General features: G+C 39.4%; 1 protein-coding gene across 2 annotated transcripts in view; it reads right to left on the bottom strand.

The window, feature by feature from the left end:
- Positions 1–19,452, bottom strand: part of INTS7 (integrator complex subunit 7) — a 91,701-nt gene that overhangs the window by 25,465 nt on the left and 46,784 nt on the right. For both annotated transcript variants that reach the window (XM_004756862.3, XM_013058463.2), the window contains 6 exons: positions 17,042–17,159; positions 11,512–11,646; positions 8,771–8,868; positions 6,035–6,274; positions 4,109–4,246; positions 2,796–3,002 (listed from right to left, as the gene is read on the bottom strand). In XM_004756862.3, the coding sequence (XP_004756919.1) occupies positions 2,796–3,002; positions 4,109–4,246; positions 6,035–6,274; positions 8,771–8,868; positions 11,512–11,646; positions 17,042–17,159 (936 nt within the window). The remainder of the gene's footprint in view (positions 1–2,795; positions 3,003–4,108; positions 4,247–6,034; positions 6,275–8,770; positions 8,869–11,511; positions 11,647–17,041; positions 17,160–19,452) is intronic.

The following is a 19,452-nucleotide window of genomic DNA, read 5'->3' on the forward strand; positions in this document are numbered from 1 at the left end:
CACATCTTCAGTAATCTGAAAGCGGATGACACCTGTAACTTGTTTCTAACCAATGGAATACAGCAAAGGTGATGAATTAGGGGATATAATTTAGATCCTTAATGAAGTGACTTTGTATCAATCAAAAGGGAGATTTTTCTGGCTCAATCTCTCCTAATCAGGTGAACCCATTGGAAGAGAGTCTTGAAGGAGAGATTTTCCTGCAGGCCTTGAAGCTTCCACAAACTCTGAAGCTGTGAGGAAATAAATTCTGCCAACATGAGTTCAGAAGAGGACCCTGCATGTCCTTGAGCCTCAGACAAGACTGGCCCCAGATGACGCTGTGACCGCATCTCTGACAAAGTGAGCAGAGGACCCAGCTAAGCCACGCCTGGACCTCTGGCTCAGGAGGACACTATGAAATAATAAATGGGGGCTGTCTGCGGCGCCTGGGTGGCTCAGTCAGTTAAGCACTGGACTCTGGATTTCAGCTCAGGTCCCGATCTCAGGGTCGTGGGATGCAGCGTCATGACGTGCTCTGTGCTCAGCGTGGAGTCTTGCTTGTCCGTCTCCCTCTGCTCCTCCCCCTGCTCCTGTGCTCCCCTGCTCTCTCTTCCTTCTCTTTCAAATAAAAGAGGGGGGTGGGTGTTGTCTTAGGTTGCTAATTTTGTGGTGATTTGTTACACAGCACAGAAAACTAAAATACCTTTCACAATATCTATTCTTAAGAAGCAAGGTAACTCTATCATTAATTACTGTTGGGAGATTAGACACCCAGTGTTACTCTGGGGCCCCCATAAGCACAGAACCTGAACTTCTGTTTACTTTGGCTGAAGCAGGTAAAAAGCAGAATTCTCGCAGCTGTACAATCTCACGTTGGGTCATTCATGGGGCAGGAGTAGAAGGTCAGTCCATGCTCAGATCTTCTCAGTTACAAAGACACAAGGCTACTGCAAATCCATACTTGCCAAATGAATGATTAAAAGACCCTTAAAAAAATGATTTAAAAGACCCTTATAGTATAGTACAATCAGAAATGTCATAAATTCCAAATGACTGTAACAATCATACTATACTGCTTTCCTCTCTATCCTAGTCTCCCCCCCCCCCCCCCACAAAGCAGTGTCTGGAACACAGTAAGTGCTTATAGTCTGCTGAATAAAAGAATTCCGTTTCAAAAGGAGATGATGTAAGGCCCAGTCACCTGCCTTAGGTCATAATATGTTAACAGCAGAAGAGAGATCAAGACAAGAGACTTCTGTCAACTGAGTACTTTCTTTCTATGTCAGAATTCAGTCTTTAATCACTGCCAAGCCTCATTAAAACACATACCACACAAATCATTAGAACACTATTAAATATGCAACAGGGTTTTCATAATACTAATTCTATCTGCTTCACTGCTCTACGGGCTTGTTTCAGAGCTCCAACCATCTACTGTACTGAATGATAACAATTTTCTGCTCCACGTGATCTAGAAAATGAAATAATTCTACTGATTGCAACCAATAATTGTACCTTTTGATTTTCTGAGGCATTTATTAAACTGATGTAGGCAGCAACACTCTTTTCCCAGAATAATCAAGAGGAAAGAATCACAATAGTCAATGCTACCCTTTAAGATGGAGAGAAGCCATTCCTATGCTCCTGTTTTAAAATAGCAGCTGATCAGTCCTAGCCAAAAAAAAAATTACACTTCAAAGATACGTACCAACGGCATTCTGAATATTGTCTCTTTTGTGACATCTGTTTATTCTTTATTCTACTTCAGAGCACTTCTTTTGGGATGGCCACCACTAAAAATATTTTAGATTATGGGATAAATGCATATAAACAGGTACCAAAAGTTTTATGGTTCCATCTAAATATACACAATTTTAAAAGCTGTGTGACAATACTTATAAAATGTTTAATGTTGATTATATAAACTCTTTTTTTTAAAATGAAGGTGTCATTACTCCATTTATTCATTTATTTATTTATAGATTTTATTTATTTATCAGAGAGAGAGACAGAAAGAGAGGGAACACAAGCAGGGGGTAGTTTGAGGGGGAGAAGCAGGCTTCCCCACTGGGCAGGGAGCCTGATGCGGGGCTGGATCCCAGGTCCCTGGGATAATGATCTGAGCCAAAGGCAGATGCTTAACAAGTAAGCCACCCAGGCGCCCCATAAACTCTACTTTAAAGGGGAAAATAAATCTTTGCATTAATACAGAATGCTCATCTTGGTAGGTTCTTACTTCAGAATATAACTAATTCCAAGGAAACATAAGAAATGTTAATGTAGGTCTACCCTTCTTGCAACCCCTTTGGTCTCCTGGCAGAGAAAACAAGAATAGTAGCTGGCTGACTGTTAATTGAGAATAGGAGGATATCACAGAGCGGTAAAAAGTGGGACACTAGCATCCTTGACAACTTCTTTATCTACAAAAACTCTAGCTTCTTAGTGAGTAGCAGCCAGGCATGAAATGGGTTGTGGTGGGGCTTACATATGATGGGACCCAATACCTCTTATAAACAGGAATCTGGAAAGGGAACATCCTATCTTCTACCTAACCTTTCTGCATGGATTCAGTAATCCACCTCATATGTGGACCTGCTAGTTGATAAAAATAAAACGATAAACTTTCATCAATTTACGAATATGAAAAAGTGGGGGAAGGGTTAAGGATTTATCACCACGTCCTATTATTTAATATTGTTAAATATACTTATCAGCGGATTTGTCCAGGTAGTTCAAACAGAATAACCCACAAAAAAAGGCATGACGTTTCTCATGCAAGTCATCATCACCAAAGGAGAATCAAGAGGACTTACTGTTAGGGAAGCAATCCCTTTGTGGTAGAATTTTAAAGACTCAGCAATGCAAGAAAGTGCTGAACTATAGTTCTCCTCCTGCAACCCGGTGAGGCACTGTTCTGCATGTGAGAACTCCTTCAGACTATTCAGCCAGAAGTAGAAATGTTCCGAGGCAACCTGAGTCAGCAAACTCTGATAAAGCTCTCGGGCCATGTCATGGTTACCCTGAAAAGGACGGGGTGGGCACATGATGAGGTTCTTATACTTGAATTAGCTGATGAGGCAGCTGAAAGACAAACTCAAATGCTTGGATACATTTTAACAACCATTCCTCATATTATGTAATTTTTAAAGACTCGGTCTAAGTATTTCTTCAGAGAAAATATGCTGAGCTGCTTTTATGTAACAGAATGCCTTTAGTTCTTTTCTAAAACAGTTCCAAAGAGAAAATAAATGGAATTCACTATAACTCAAGTCTAGAATTTTAGTTCAAACTACAGAAAGTGTGAACACTTAGTGTATGTCCCTCTGTATGAGCTAGTTAGTGGGGCTGGGACGGGCGGGGAAATCCAGCAAGTTCCCGCAAGTGATTATCAGAAGCAGAAGCACCGCCCCTGCCTCCTGAATGACTGGGGAGGGAAGCTGGTGGGAGGAATGTGAGTGCCACGGAAGGCCTGGGGGCCAGAAATGCTAAGTACCCCGCAGCACCTGGACGCTTGGGGGTGTTGGGTATAACAAAGAACAGTCCTGCCAATACAGCTCCCCCACTATCTGAGAACCGAGGTAAAACGAGAACATGCATTACAATACCTAGAATAATGCTTCCCAAACTTTGCTATGTGGACTTATAACCGAAGGATTTCTATATTACCCAAGCTCTGTATTTCCTCTCAAACAAAATAAAAATTGGTAGGCTTTCCACATGGCTGAGAAAGGAACAGCATACCAAAACGTGCCCCCGTCCCCATGTAAAAATGACTAAGCTGGGGAGAGTGGGGAAGAAAGATGTGGGGTTCTGATATTTGAGGACAGAAGTGGCGGGTGGGAGGCAACTGTGGATATGAGAGCATAGGGCAAAACGAAGTGGCACTATAACCTTCAGCCAGAAAGAGCTCATATTTTTGGAATCCTGTAGAACTTGTCCCATAACAATACACATACCATTGTGAAGTGAGAAAAGTTAAGAACTAGGTTCTTTTACTATCATCTTTCAATCCCATGACTAAAACATAGTTCTGTATTTATTTGCAGTTTTGACTAGGGGTAAGAATCACACAATCTAAGGTTTGCCATTTTCACCAACCTGGGTCCTAGTGAAGGATAACACGTACCATTCTGGATGCTTGTCTGGCGATTCGGTAAACAGTCCATCCATTGGAGACACTTTCAAGCTGCTGCTTAATTACTGCCTTTACTTCAGCAGATAGTGCTTTCTGACTGGCCACAAAAATCACAGTGGCCAAACTCACCTAACATTGAGCGAGAAGTAAGAGAAATAAAGGAAACATGTAATTTTATCCAATGTCACAGATGACTTTACCCAAAATGCGACAAAAACTAGAGCCCATCAAATTTGTTTTCCTTTGACATTTATTAATTTTCTACTTTGAGGCCACTAAACAATTTACTCCATTGCTCAGAACATTGTTTACAATAGGAAATAATTAGAAACAATGCCCATAAATATAGGTACATAAATTATGATATAATCACACGATAAAATATTTTATAGTAGAGAAATGGGTAAACTAGAGGTACACTTCTCTGTCTAGATGATTCACACAAAATAGGCATAGACAGACAACATGCAAAAGATTTCATGTAGCAAGGAAACATTTATATAAAGTTAAAGATATGCAAAATAATACTGCTTATTACTTAGGATATATTCTAAGCTAGTAAATGTAAAACATGCATGGGAAAGATGAACATCAAATTCAGGATAGTGGTTACCTCTGGAAGAAGGAAGAAGATACAGTAAAGGAGGTGGATAGGAAGGTACGATTTAACTAGACTGGGGACATTTTTCCCTTTAAGCTAGGTGATGGATGCAAATGTTTTCATATTATTCCTTATGTTTTTTGAATATTATGTTTCACAATTTAAAACCGTTTATAACAGTACTAAGAAAAGGGGGATAAAGAATACTAGTTGAAAATGCCGTTTCAATAAAAAATAAACTTCAATAAAATGCCATTTCAATAAAAAAACCAAAAGAAATAAACTTAATAGGATTCTGAGGCTGATACATACAAAGGTCCATATATATTGTGAAAACTGTATGATGTCATTCCCATGACCACTGCCACTTGGTCATCAGGGCAACCTTTCAAGACAGGAATGAGATGGGAGCACTCTTTTATACAACGCCCCCTGGAGGATAAAATACAAAACGGGCTTGAGGAAGAACTCTCATTTCGTTTTCCTGCAAGCCCTACATTCGGATGACCACAATATGGAGTGGCCACCTTAAGGCTTATATCTCATTTCTGCTTATTTAGAATGAAACCTACTCTCAGCCTTGGAGAACTTTCAACCAAACATTATTTTATACAGCTTTTGAGCCTTCTGTTTCTAAGCACACACCTTTCCTAGCCCCAGGACTATCCGGAAATCTAAACTGGATTCTAACAGCTAAAGAGGTCTTGAATTGGAAAAAAAGCAATTTGGGCTAATTTATGGTGGCTGTCAATTGTTAGGTCTTTATAACTTACATTTTTGAAAGTATAAAACAGGGTTTAGTTCATTAGTTGCTTTGTACAAGAAAGAAAAAATTTTATTTTCACTTTATACACTAACCCGACTTGACAGGGCTTAGGAATAAGGCAGTTTTAGATGTGAACTAAACAGAACCTTGTAAATCAAAGGTGGAAACAGTCAAAAGCTCATGGTTCCAGTTCTATTCTGACTTCAGCATACTCTTGATCATACACAATCCCCTTAGTATCGTCTTTTTTTTTTTTTTTTAAAGATTTGCTTATTTGAGAGAGTGAGCATGGGGAGGGGCAGAGGGAGAAGCAGAGAATCTCAAGCAGACTGAGCAATGAGCTTGGTGCCTGACAGAGGGCTTGATTTCATGACCCTGAGATCATAACCTGGGCCAAAATCGAGAGTCAAATGCCTAATCGACTGTGCCACCCAAATATCCCAATTACTTTAATCTTTTTAAGTAAAATGAAACAGTTCTGAATTCCTAAAGTAATTCCCACTAAACCAGATCTATTCAATCCCAGTAGGTTCAAAAAGTGGCTCTTTACCAGAAGTTCTTGTTGTTTGTCTGTGGCTGATCGTCCGATCACCTTGTAGAGTTCCATGAGGTCCCCAAGCATGCCGTCACCCAGCACCGGCAGCTGCATGGCAATAGCCGCCAGGCAATGGCACATCAGGATCCGGGCAGCATCCTGGGCACTATGCAGCTGGGTCAACAAGGTCTCAACCACCGACTGGCTAAGATGAGGCCTGCCCTTGGCCAACTTCACCATACAATTTAGAGCAATCTGCACATTGAATAGAAAATGGACCAGTTATACCCTGAAGGTATTAACTGAAGCTTTAAAGAAAGAACTCCGTACAGTTATTAGGAAAAATCAAGGAAAGGTCTTTTTGTAGGCATAACATTTTCCTTCATAAGGAACACATGGCATATTGAATCTTACTAAAATCTAAAAATGCACCATGTTTAAAATGAAAGTAAGTCAGGACTGTATACTAACCACTCATTTCAATCTAAAACTATTAAAAAAAATAAAAAGACTTGAAGAGAAAATCACAATGGTGAAGAGGCAAAATACATGCCAGATGGGACTGCACCATCCTGCACTTCCACGGCTTTTCAAAAATTGCTTCTACAATATGGTTTGTAAACTTACCTATGCCAGCATCACCCATGATGTTAGTAAAAATATAGATTCTCAGACACTACCTATTCAAAACTTAATGAATTAGCTTTTTTTTTTTTTTAAGTATTTGAGTTATTGATAGTTTGAAGTCAAAAAGGTGTCCCAAGTGACTCTTAAGCACACAGAGCTAGGGAATAAGCTTCTAATTTTCTTACTTCTCATCTGAAATTTTAAAAAAAACCAACTGGCTTTAGAACCAGATGCCAATTAATGGCATCAGCTAATATCCCAGCCATCAGAACTAGAAACCAGAAGTTCTCTCACTTTTACATAGCCAACTGACGGCTACCTCTAGTCATTTCCGCTTTTGTCCAGTCTTCAATATCCACGTCCTTTCCATTCTCTCTACCACATATAAATCTCTTCCTAATTCCAGTCTCTTAAAAAGAAAGGCCCACCCTTCACACTACAGCCATGTAGCTTTCAGGTTAAGTTATGAAGACATAATGATGTCTTCAGAATCTGACTGATCCAGAGTTAAAGATCAGCTTGCCCTTGATTAACTAGATAGCTTTCGACAAGTTATTTTATCTTTCTGGGTCTTAATCCCCTCATGAGTAGTAAAGGGGGGAAATTCCACTAGATGCGTTTTTGTAAGGAAGGAAAGAAATGTATATACATATTCAAGTTGTCAACAAAGTTCGGCATATAATAGACACATTTAAATTACAACAATTACAAAGAAGGTCACAGCATGCCCATTACTTTAAAATTTTAATATCTCCTCACTACCTACAGAAACAAAACAAAGTTCCTTGGCATGATGTCTGAAATCCTCCATGACAGCGCTGCAAACTATTTTTCTAGTCTTATAGTTTATGTCATCTAGCCACAGTGGATTATTCACAATTCTTCCAACAAAACAAGTACATTTCTGTTTTCATGCCTTTTGTGACAGTGGTTCCCCTGGGTTGAAATCGTCTTTCCTCAATGCTGAAATTCTACGCCATCTTCCAAGACTGCACTCAGATGACATCTCCTTTACAAATCTTCGCTATTATCCTCAGTTGAAAGGCATCACTCCCAACTGTCCTCTCGTTAGAACTGCACTTCTGTTTGTACTACCAAGGAACTTAGTGCATTCTGCTTCCTACTCTAGTCCTTCAGATAAACGTCAGTATCCTCCAGATGGGGAACCGCTCTGACACCAGGACCCCATGACCATCTATGTATGTCCCACTGCGCAGAGTCCAGTGTTTCATGACACCTACAATTGGTGAGGAAAGGATCTGGTTTGTTTTCCTTCTCTCTTTCTCTTTTTTAAATTTTTAAGTAAATGTATTATGATTCCAAAGGGATTCTGGGGATGAATCACTTGCCAAACACATATTGCCTACTTCCCACCTCTTACCAGTTTTTATTTAATGGTCTTAATATCTTTACTCTTCATCAGTATGACATCAAACCTTCCTTTAACATGCTAAAACGAAGTTATGACTTCCTTCAAATCACACTAATCCCACTCTTCTTAATTTTTTACGATTACAAATTATATTTCATATCTCACTCCAATAAGAGTAATTTCATTTCATTTCTTAAAGTCTTAAATATCTCTAGTATTTTAAATATAATAAAAATATTATAATAAATCTTAAATATCTCCTGTCAATGTCACCTCAGATTATGAACTTCGTAAAGTACAGGAGCTCTGCCCATTTCCCTTTGGTTTATATTGTCCAGAACTTTCATATGTATTTACTACAACTTAATAAACACTGTTGACTCAGGCCAAAGCTCAGATTTTTACTTTGTCTATCCTTTGGAAAAACAACGGTCAATGGGATAGTTTGGAAAGTGAAGATCAAGGGTAAATGTTTGTTTGAGCTGGGGTTGACAAAGCACTGCCCTTTGGCCAACTCCGGCCTCGTTTTATAATGAAGTTTTACTCCCATACCACCACGCTGCCTATATGTTCCCTTGACCCACTGCCAACGGCTGCTTTGTCCTACAACTGCAGAATTGAGTAGTTGTGACAAAGAGTATACAGCCTATAAAACTTAAAATATTTACTATCTGGTCCTTTACAGAGAGATTGCCAATCCCTAGTTTATTCAATAAAAATAGGCATTATATTAAAATAAGTGATATTTTCACCTTTAAAGTGGCTTGAGCACCTGGACTATCATCTTGACTACAAAGTACCAGAAGGGATTCCAGGCCAAAGACAGCATCCTGTTCCAGTGCCAAAAGGTCTAGAAAAAAAACACTACGGTTTACAGCGGTCAAGGAGAGAAGATTAAATACACATACACATGCACTTAGAAGGAGAAAACAGTAAGGAGTCGAAGATACAAGAAACTATGTCATGTGTAAAGCTAACCTTCTTGAAAAAGTACATGTGCCATTACTTCTGAAATGTAAAGGCTATCTTCGGACTTCTGTTTTTCCACTACTTTACTGACGATTCCAAAAATATATACATTTTATCAAACTAAAAGGCTTCTGCACAGCAAAGGAAACCATCAACAAAATGAAAATGGAAGAAAATATTTGCAAATCATGTATCTGGTACGGGTTAATACCCCAAATATATAAAGAACTCATATGAGTCAATAGCAAAAAAAAAATCCATCCAATTAAAAACTGGGCAGAGGACCCGAAGAGACATTTTTCTTAAGAAGATCTCCAAATGCCAATAGGTACATGAAAAAATGCTCAACATCACCCATCACCAGGGAAATGCAAATCAAAACGACCACGAGGTATCACCTCATACCTGTTAGAACGGCTATTATAAAAAAGACAAGAAGTAACAAGCCGGCAAGGATGTGGAGAAAAGGGAACCTTGTGCACTGATGGTGCAGATGCAAAATGAGGCAGCTGCTATGGAAGACGGTGTAGAGGCTCCCCAGAAAACTAAACACAGAACTGCCATATGACCCAGCAATTCCACTTCCGGGTATCTGCCCAAAGAAGACGAAAATACTAACTCACAAAGACATACACAACCCCATGTTCATTACAGCATTATTTGTAATTGCCAAGATATGGAAACAACTTAGGAGTTCACCAGTGGGTGAATGGATCAAGAAAATGTGGTACTGATACACAAAGGATTATTACTCAGCCATAGAAAGAAGGAAAACCTGCCATTTGAGACAACATGGATCGATCTTGAAGGCATTATGCTGAGTGAAATAAGTCAGACAAGAAGATGACATATACCATATGATTTCACCTACATGAGGAATCTAAAACATACAAGCAAATAAAAACTGAGCTCAAGGTATAGAGAACAGACTGGTCATTGCCAGAAGCAAGTGGTAGGCAAACTGGGAGAAAGGAGTTGAGAGGTGCAAACTTCTGGTTATAAAATGAACATAGCATGGCAAGTACGATTCATAAATCTGTAACTCATATTTGAAAGTTAAGAGAGTAGATCTTGAAAGTTTTCATCACAAGAAAATAATTTTATAACTATGTATGGTGACTGATGTTAAACTAGACTGTGGTGATCATTTCACAATATATGCAAATATCAAATCATTATGTTGTACACCCAAAACTAATATTAAAATAAAAGGTATGTATACCCACATTAAATCAAGAGCTAAAGCCACAAAGGTATAAATAAAACATAAGTGAAAATAGTGTCCCCAGCTTAGATGAGGAAAATACTAGGAACAGCAAACCATGTATTACCTTCCTAACCAGACATAAATCTTCCTAACAAGATATAAATTTTTAATCTTCCTAACTAGACATAAATTATGCTTGTTCACTTTCACCTATAGTGTAACCTTCTAATGAAAACTGAAACCCTTTTAGGAAGTAATGAAAACCCTGCATAACCTTATTAATGTTTTAAGTCAGACCACAAAGAACAAATCCCTTAAGGTGTCTCTTTGTAATAGCAGTCCTATAGCATCTTTCTACTACCTTAGGGCTAACATTTCTCTAGAAGTTCTAGAAAATTCTGAATATATTAACCATATTAACGTCAATATATATGTTTTGAGAACACACAGTTTTCTATGTTACATGGTAGAAAATACTCATTACTATATAAAAAATAAAACAGGTTTAATTATTCAAATAAGAATGAGCATTTCAAGAACAATTTTAAAGAAATGTCACCTGAGTTAGTGTAGGACTTGACAGTGTTAAGTCTAGTGAAGGTCAGAGTGCTAGAAAAAAAACAGGTACTAGGAATAAGTAGTGCTGATGTCTGTGGGGATAAGATTCCCCACTTATGATCCTTAATGGAGATCAAAATGAACACCGGAACAGAAGAAACATCCAAAATGCATTTCTGTTTTTGAATACCAGCTTGAACGTATTCAAGCCTTTAGGTCAAAAATATTAGGAATACAATAAAATATAAGCATTATTTTCTATTCACATCCTAAATTACGCAAATCAGCTTGATGTTTTAAATACCTAGAGACAAATTCTAGGCAAATTTAATTCATATTACTCTGTTAATTCATTTGCCCCTAGGTCAAACTATTTGTTACTTAAGCCCCTTGATAACTTAAGGTATTTTTTAATTTTCCAGGATTTTGTACATGTGAACCAATTTTCACACCACAGGGCACTCATAAGCGCTCCCTACGCATAGCACCATGCGTGCAAAGTGAAGCACTGGGAGGAAATGGGCAACACTCCATGAAACCTTTCCATTTCCCAATCCCAATCCCAAGGCCCTCATATATATATATACTTTTATTTTTCATAGGATTAAGTAGTTTTGAGAAAACCTGCTCTAAGACTTTAGGAGGCAACCAGTAGATAAGAGCGTATGTGCTAAAAAGGAGGGATTACACACACACACACATTCCACCCAAACTTCAATCCAAAAGTTTATACACAGTATCCGTCCTGATCAAACTTACCTTTTTCTTGACAAGAGACTGTTATGTTAGTTAGGACTCGTACTCCATGAGCTGCAATGCCCCTGTTATTATGGTAACAGCACTCTTGGGCTAATCTGACCAAGTCAGAGGATCTGGGGGCAGAACCCACATTTCCTAAACAAGAAGGGAAAAGTAGCACAGACTTAACTCACTTACAAAGTTCAAAAGCAGTTCAATGTATAGGTTCATTGTTCTCATTTTCAAGAGAAAATCTGTACTCCATCTACTTTTACTCCGTCAGCCACATAAACCATCATTCCTATTTCTTCTGTCAAGGAACTTAGAATAGGGTATGTCTTAATAGTCTATACTGATTAGGATCTAAAATAATATAGGACTTTCCCACAAAATATTAACAAAAACTGACCAATGAACATAGCAAAGCCAAAAAAAACTAAAGACTGTATCTTGGGAGTGCAAACGGATTCTCATTAAAATGGATGTCACTTTTAGGCCTCTTATCAGATAAAACTTACCTTCAAGAGAGGAAAGAAAATGAGATGTAAAAATTTTAAGTTGGCTTTCCCCACCTCAATGGCTGGCAGATAGTTATATTGCAAAGGGTTTACACAGAATTCATGATTTTATTTATTTATTTATTTATAAAAGAGTTTATGTATTTGAGAGAGAGCGTGCGTGAGAAAGAGCACAAGCAGGGTAAGGAGCAGAGGGAGAAGCGGGCTCTCTGCTGAGCTGGGAGCCCAATGTGGGGCTCGATCCCGGGATGCCGGGATCATGAACTGAGCCGAAGGCAGATGCTTAACTGCCTGAGCCAGCCAGCGGCCCCCAAAATTAATGATTTTAGAACTGGAAATGATTCTGGGATCACGTGATTCAATGCCGTATTTTTACAGAAGAAATCGAAGGCCAGCAGTAGGGGTAGGGCATAACTAGGATTTTAAGCATCTTGCCCCTGAGATCACAAAATGTATTAGTTGTGCCCTGTGCTTTATACCTCAAGTTCTATGATATAAATTGCAACTTTTTATTTTTATTTTTTAAAAGATTTTATTTAGGGGCGCCTGGGTGGCTCAGTGGGTTAAAGCCTCTGCCTTCAGCTCAGGTCATGATCGCAGGGTCCTGGGATGGAGCCCCACATCGGGCTCTCTGCTCGGCAGGGAGCCTGCTTCTTCCCTCTCTCTCTGCCTGCCTCTCTGCCTACTTGTGATCTCTATCAAATAAATAAATACAATATTAAAAAAAAAAGATTTTATTTATTTGAGAGCGGGATGGACAGAGAGTCTGCACACAGGACTGAGCAGGGGAGGAAGAAGAAGGCACCCTGCTGAGCAGAGAGCCCACCCCGGGATCATGACCTGGGCAGAAGGCAGAGGCTTAATCCCTGAGCCACCCAGGTGTCCCTGTACAACTTTCAAAATTCACACTTGAAATTCTGTAATGTAATGTTTACGTTGTGAACATTTGTATTTATAGTAGAGAAGCTCTCAGGTATAAGTGAATGAACTTTAAGAAGAATCAGGAGATTAAAGCTTTTCAGCCTTTTAGCAGAGTCTCTTGTTCCTGCTTTCCTTCTTCCATTCTTGCTTATTTTGCCACGACTACCATTGATTTCAACCTTGTCTCTCACACCAAAGATGAACATATTTTTTGAGGCTGAAGGGGATCTAATTCCTAATTACAACAGGCATAACCCAAGACCATCCCAGGCAGTGGGGGACATGTGTTTCCCAGTTTAACATGAAAGTATTAGCTAAGGTAAACCTCGTGTTTTTAAAATAGGAAAAATATTAGAAAAGCTTTCTCAAGACTGCAGAAATTATATTTCCTCCATTCTTTGTCTTGCCTGTGTGCTCGGGACAATATAGACTCATTAATAGATTTACAAACATGTTTTGCAACATGCATTTTTCTTTCTTTCTATGAAGACTCATCATAGAAAATTTGGAAAAAAAAATCAGAAAAATTCAAAATTTTAAAATTCACACATAATCACAGTAAGTAGATAGTAGCCAATATTCTGTCTTTAAAAATATATTTTGCAGCATTTTTTTATGTTTACTGTTTTAGGGACAAAACTATTTTTAATTTTATTTAAAAATTATTTACTCAGATAAATTCACCTGGTTCTAAAGGTTCAATAAATAGTAGAAAAAGCTAGAAAAGTCAGGGAGTGAGAAGTCTTCCTCATGCACCCAATGTTATCAGCATCTTGTGTATTATCCCAGAGTCTGTATATTTGCAAGCACACATTCTCAATTTCTTTTTCCTTTTTCCACAGTTTTATATCTTTCTTTATTGCCCTCTAAACATATCATGTAGATTATTCCATGCCGTATATTCTTTAATAAATTATACTGACTTCTATTGTAGTTGTATATCATAATTTCTTTAATGAGATCCCTATTGATGGATTTCTTTTTATTCTACTACATCTCTGCTGGTGGACAATGTTTCGATATTACATACTATGATGCTATGAATAACCTTATACCTCTGTCATTTCTCAAGTGTGTGACTATACTAGTAGGTTCAACTCCTAGAACTGGAATTTCTGGGTCATTGGTAATTTTGATGAATACTTCCAAATCACCTATGCAGACATTTAATAATTCACAACCCCACCAACAATGAATGAATGGCTGTTCAGCTACCACTGTCAAAAAAGCATGTTATCAAACTTCTGAATGTGCCAATCTGACGGACTGGTAAAGTATTTTAGTGGGGTTTTGGGGGGAAGGGCATTTTTCTAAGGTATGTGTAATACTGAACAACTTATATGCTTAAGAGACCTTTGTTAGAGATAATTTAGACACTAAATTTAAGTTTGTCTTATAAATGATCTTGCTTATATTGAAAAAATCAAATCAATGAAAACATACTTTTGCCTAAGGGAAAATCTAATTTTGAAAAATCCTTGACTTTCATTTCTTGTGAACATTACCTAGTCTGGTTATTTAAGCCTTTTGCTTAATTCCATATACAAACTGCAATTTAATAAAATTTAAAATTCAATAAAAGGACAAAGCTCAAGAGTGCTTGAATATTACAACCTGACAAAGGCTTGCAAATGACTCTGGAATTAGAAAATAAAGAAAAAGAAAGTCATTCTGCTTCTAGGCCTGTTTAGTATAAAAAAGAACACTGGGTTAGAACCTTTGGGTTCAGGTCTAGACTAAGGCATGTCATTAAGCATGTGACTTTGGACATATCGTTGAAACTTTGTAAGCCTCAATTTTTTTTTTTTTAAAGATTTTATTTATTTGACAGAGAGAGAGCTATCACAAGTAGGCAGAAAGGCAGGCAGAGAGAGAGAGGGGAGGAAGCAGGCTCCCTGCGGAGCAGAGAGCCCGATGCGGAACTCGATCCCAGGACCCTGAGATCATGACCCGAGCCGAAGGCAGAGGCTTTAACCCACTGAGCCACCCAGGCGCCCCGTAAGCCTGAATTTTAATACTTATAAACTTTCAATGTGCTTTACTTGAAAGGCTACTTGTACAGAAGCAGTGAGACTTTCCTTGGGAAGACACTTATAAATTATAAGATATAATTAATACTCCTGCAGCTTCTTTTAAAGTAGGACATCAGTCAAGGATAGTAACTATAAGCTGAGAAAATGAGACTGATTTATGCAGAATTTATTCTTCAAAAGTACAATGGGTATATGATAGATTGTTGATAAAAAGGGCTGTGATAATACATCCCGTGCCTTGTAGGCATGCCCCTTTGCAGTGCAATTTTCTCATTCCTTGCCTCAAGAGGTGTTTATGTCCCCACTTACCTGGGCTTGGCCATGTCACTTGCTCTGGCTATTGAGACATTAAGAAATGTGCAAGCAAAAGACTAAGAAGTGCTCATGGGCCGCTGGTGGCTTGCCTTCATTTGACTGCTGCTAGAATCCTGAGAGCATGACATAAACAAGGCCAAGGCAGCCTGCTGAGTCAGGAGGAGGAGAACCAAGGTGCTCTGCTGGAAGATTTCCAACCTCCAGCTGGTGAATGAGACCCCCTAGACCATCCAGAATGGTCAAGGTTCCAGATGACTGCAGTCTTACAAGTAAAAGCCCACGTGAGATTGGGAGAAGGACCCAGCTGAGATCAGTCAAAATTGATGATATGCAGAATCAGAGCAAATATAACGGTGATGGTTTTAAGGCACTAAGTTTGGTTTTGTTTTTTTAATAGTTTATTTATTTATTTGTTAGAGAGAAAGTGCACAAGTGGGGGAGTGGCAGAGGGAGAGGGAGCAGCAGGCTCTCCTCTGAGCAAGAAGCCTGATGTGGGACTCAGTCCCAGGACCCTAGGATCATGACAGGAGCTGAAGACAGATGCTTAACCGACTGAGCCACTGATGTGTCCCTTAAGCCACTAAGTTTTGAGGTGACTTATTGCAAAGCAGTGGATAAATGACACAGAAATACCTCACAGAATTACTGGAAAGGCTAGAAAACTAAGTTCAGAAAATGACAGGAAAAGCGACCGAGATCACAGCCCAAACCACGCACAGAACTAGTTCAGTGAAGGTACTACCACCACTGTGCTGATTCCGCCATGTCACTGCCAGAGGTTCCGTGACAGAGCAGATGCCCACCGCTACAGGAAGCCCCGGAAACGTGCGGCCCCAGTCACTGCTCTAGCACTAGAATGAAGTCTCCCACTTCCCTACTTCTTATCATTACTGGCTCTCAGTTCAGCCTGTGGTATGACATGGCAGCTGAGTCCAGGCCACACGTGGCACCCTCGCTGGCAGGGAGGCCTGGCAAACAGAGTACCAGGTCTTTTCATCTTCCTATCAGGCCTTAAACAGAGAGAGGGAATTCCCTTTACCCAGCAAGCTCACATGCTGTGAAGCCATAAAAAGGACAAAGGGACACTGCAGTTGTTTAACTACCTCAATTCAAATTAATGGACTAAAACAGGAAGCAATAGAGAGCCCACAAAACCCACATTAAAACAAAACAGAACACTTCAGCCGTGTCTGTTAGGTAGGCAAGCTCCTCGCTGGACATTAACAAAGGCACTTTGATCGCTTCTCGGCCTTTTGGCGAAGATCAAGTGTAATAAAGGCACTTGGAAGCTAACCCATCCGTAACGGGCAACCAGGAAAGTGTTATCAAACTGGGGTAAAGTTTTATTTTAATCGTTTTCCAAAGGGATAACATACACCTAAAAGAAGGCTTGTGACATTTGCTTTTAAAATTCGCCACCATCTGGCCTTTGAAATGTACTTAAATCCAAAGGGCACTTTGACTCAGAGACATACCAAAGCAAACAAGCTACGTTAAGTAGCCTCGAAAATATTGTCTCATGTACATATAATTCAAAACAGGGCAAATCTAGAAAAGAAAATACCCTTGAATTGTGATCGAGGATGCAAAATGTTATGACCACAGGCATTAGTGAAGAAATCATTCGCAGATAAGTCACTGGCATATAAACAGAGTACAAGACTGAAACTGTTCTGGATTCTAAGGCTTTACAGAAGAAACCACCAGAACCATCAACAGGAGAAAAGCACATTATCCATATGTCCTCTCCTTTCTTCTCCTTACCTGAAGCTATGCTGAAGTAATGTTTGATGGCAATGGTCCCCGACAGTGTGGAAAGGACAGACAGCATCCCGAGTTTCAGGCTGTCATAAGGAGTCTGGAGGGCACATTCACAGAGCGCCTGGAAAACAGAAGAAAAGGGAACACAGAAGTTGAAACACCTTAAAACTGTCCACTTGTTTTAAGTGTTCCAGCTTTTAGAAAAATCCATCTTTTTGCCCATAATAAAAAACTACAGTCAAACTGCCACAGCCAAGAAGACTATCAGGAGACTTGTTAGCGAAATATAATGCAGTTTCCTAGATGGGATCCTGGAATCGAAAAAGGACCCTAAGTAAAAAACTAAAGCAACCAGAACAAAGGATGAACTTTAATAATAATGATGTACCACCACTGGTTTATTAATTTTAACACATGTTGCTACACTAATGTCAAAGGCCAACGACAGGAGAAATTGGGTGTGGGATGTGCAGCAACCCTCTGTACCAACCTTTCTATTTTTCTGTAAATCTACACCCATTCTGAAGAATAAAGTCTATTTTTAAAAAAGTCATCATGACTGATTTTTTTTTTTAATGTGCTTTGCTTTTTTAAAAAATTTATTTCCAGAGAGAGAGTGAGAGAGAGAAAGTGAGAGAACAAGCACAGAGGGAGTGGCAGGCAGAGGGAGAAGCAGGCTCCCTGCTGAGTAGAAGTCTGATATAGGACTCGATCGCAGGATGCCAAAGGCAGATGCGTAACTGACTGAGCCACCCAGGCGTCCCTCATGACTAATTTTTTTTTATTAAGCCCATTGGAAATTATGTACTATTCAGTCCACACAAGCAGAACATCCACTATACTTTGTTTCATGTAGAGATACAAATATTATATGTTTTTTTTTTTTTTAAATAACAGAGAATGGCAATCTATTTTGTATGTAAGTGAATGTACTGTCTCTTCTCCCCCATTTCGGATCATCCACTCTACTCCTGACTAATGCGGTCTGAAGAATTACCAGAAACAAGATGCTCATATTTCTTTCAGTAACGACAACTATGGATACGTGCTCCGGTGACTCTTGCCTTATCCTGCACATCTACTCTTGGGACATGTCATATAACTGCCCCGCTAAATTAACACCCCCGAATATGGAGTATTTACTTGTGGCCTAATAAGAGATATGTCCAAAAGGGATGAAGGCTAAGAGAGAGAAACACTGAATAGGGAAGATTAGGCCAAATTAAAGATGACCCTGGAAGTTAGGCAGAGTAATTTAAGCTTAATGGGAAAGGAAAAAGGACGCCACTAGAGAGGAATAACATTACTGAAAGCGTGAGGGAAGATAAACAGGTGAGGGCCAAGTAGCCAACCTATAGCCCAGGGCAGTAATCCAGGCAGGCGTTGATGGACCATGGCCTGAGCTACAGTTTAAGGCTCAGCATGGAGAGTAGAGGGCGAACATGAGAGGCATTTTGAAACTAACGACCTATGAGGGAATCAACAAGAAGGGCTCAGTGGCTATTACAAAATTTCAAACGTGATGACCAGAGAATGTGGATTCTATTTATGAAGACTGAGAATTATGGGGATAAGCTAATTTCAGAGGAAGGACAGAAATAGGAAAAAATATGAAATCCGAGAAGAAATATCTACCAGGCATTTGGAATCTGACATGTCAGAGATTTTTAACTGGAAGACTCACATCAGAATTCTGGCTCTGCCACGGACCATCTCTGTGATCTGAGCCAATGCCGATGACTGAAATCCCTGAGTCTCAACTTCTTTGTCTATAAAATGGGGGTAAAGATTTATACAGAATTGTTTTCTTTCTTTCTTTTCTTTTTTTTTTTAAAGGTTTATTTATTTGAGAGAGAAAGTGTATGAGTGGGGAGAGACAGAGGGAAGAGAACCTTAAGCAGACTCCCACTAAGTGCGAAGCCTGACACGGTTTAAGTGCGTGACCCAAGAGATCATGACCTGAGCGGAAATCACAAGCTGGACGGACACTTAACCGGCTAAGCTACCCAGACACCCTGCAGAACTGTTGTTTTCATATAAAACATCTCTGGAAAAATGTGTAAGAAATTAGGCATTGGTTTGCCACTGGGCAAAGGAGTAAGTGGATGGCAGAAAAGTAAGTGGGAAATACTTGATGATATATATCTTTTTGCAGCTTTTGAGTTCTGACACATGAACATGTGGGCACAAAAAATACTTTTAAAATAAAATACAAGGGGAAAAGCTCCTGAGAGTCAAAGGGCTTTGCAAGCCCCACAAGCTACTGCCCAGAAGAGCAGTTCAGAAGCGCAGGGAGGGACCAGATTGCTGGAGAACGCCCACACTGATGGGAGGGGACGGCGTCAGAGCAGCCGAGAGTAAATGGGCGGAAGCAGCTAGACTCAACTCAAAGACGCAATTTTGAAGAGAAGGGG

This window comes from Mustela putorius, unplaced genomic scaffold (genome assembly GCF_011764305.1).
Source record: "Mustela putorius furo isolate JIRA1106 unplaced genomic scaffold, ASM1176430v1.1 tig00000785_pilon_pilon_pilon, whole genome shotgun sequence".
NCBI lineage: Eukaryota > Metazoa > Chordata > Mammalia > Carnivora > Mustelidae > Mustela > Mustela putorius.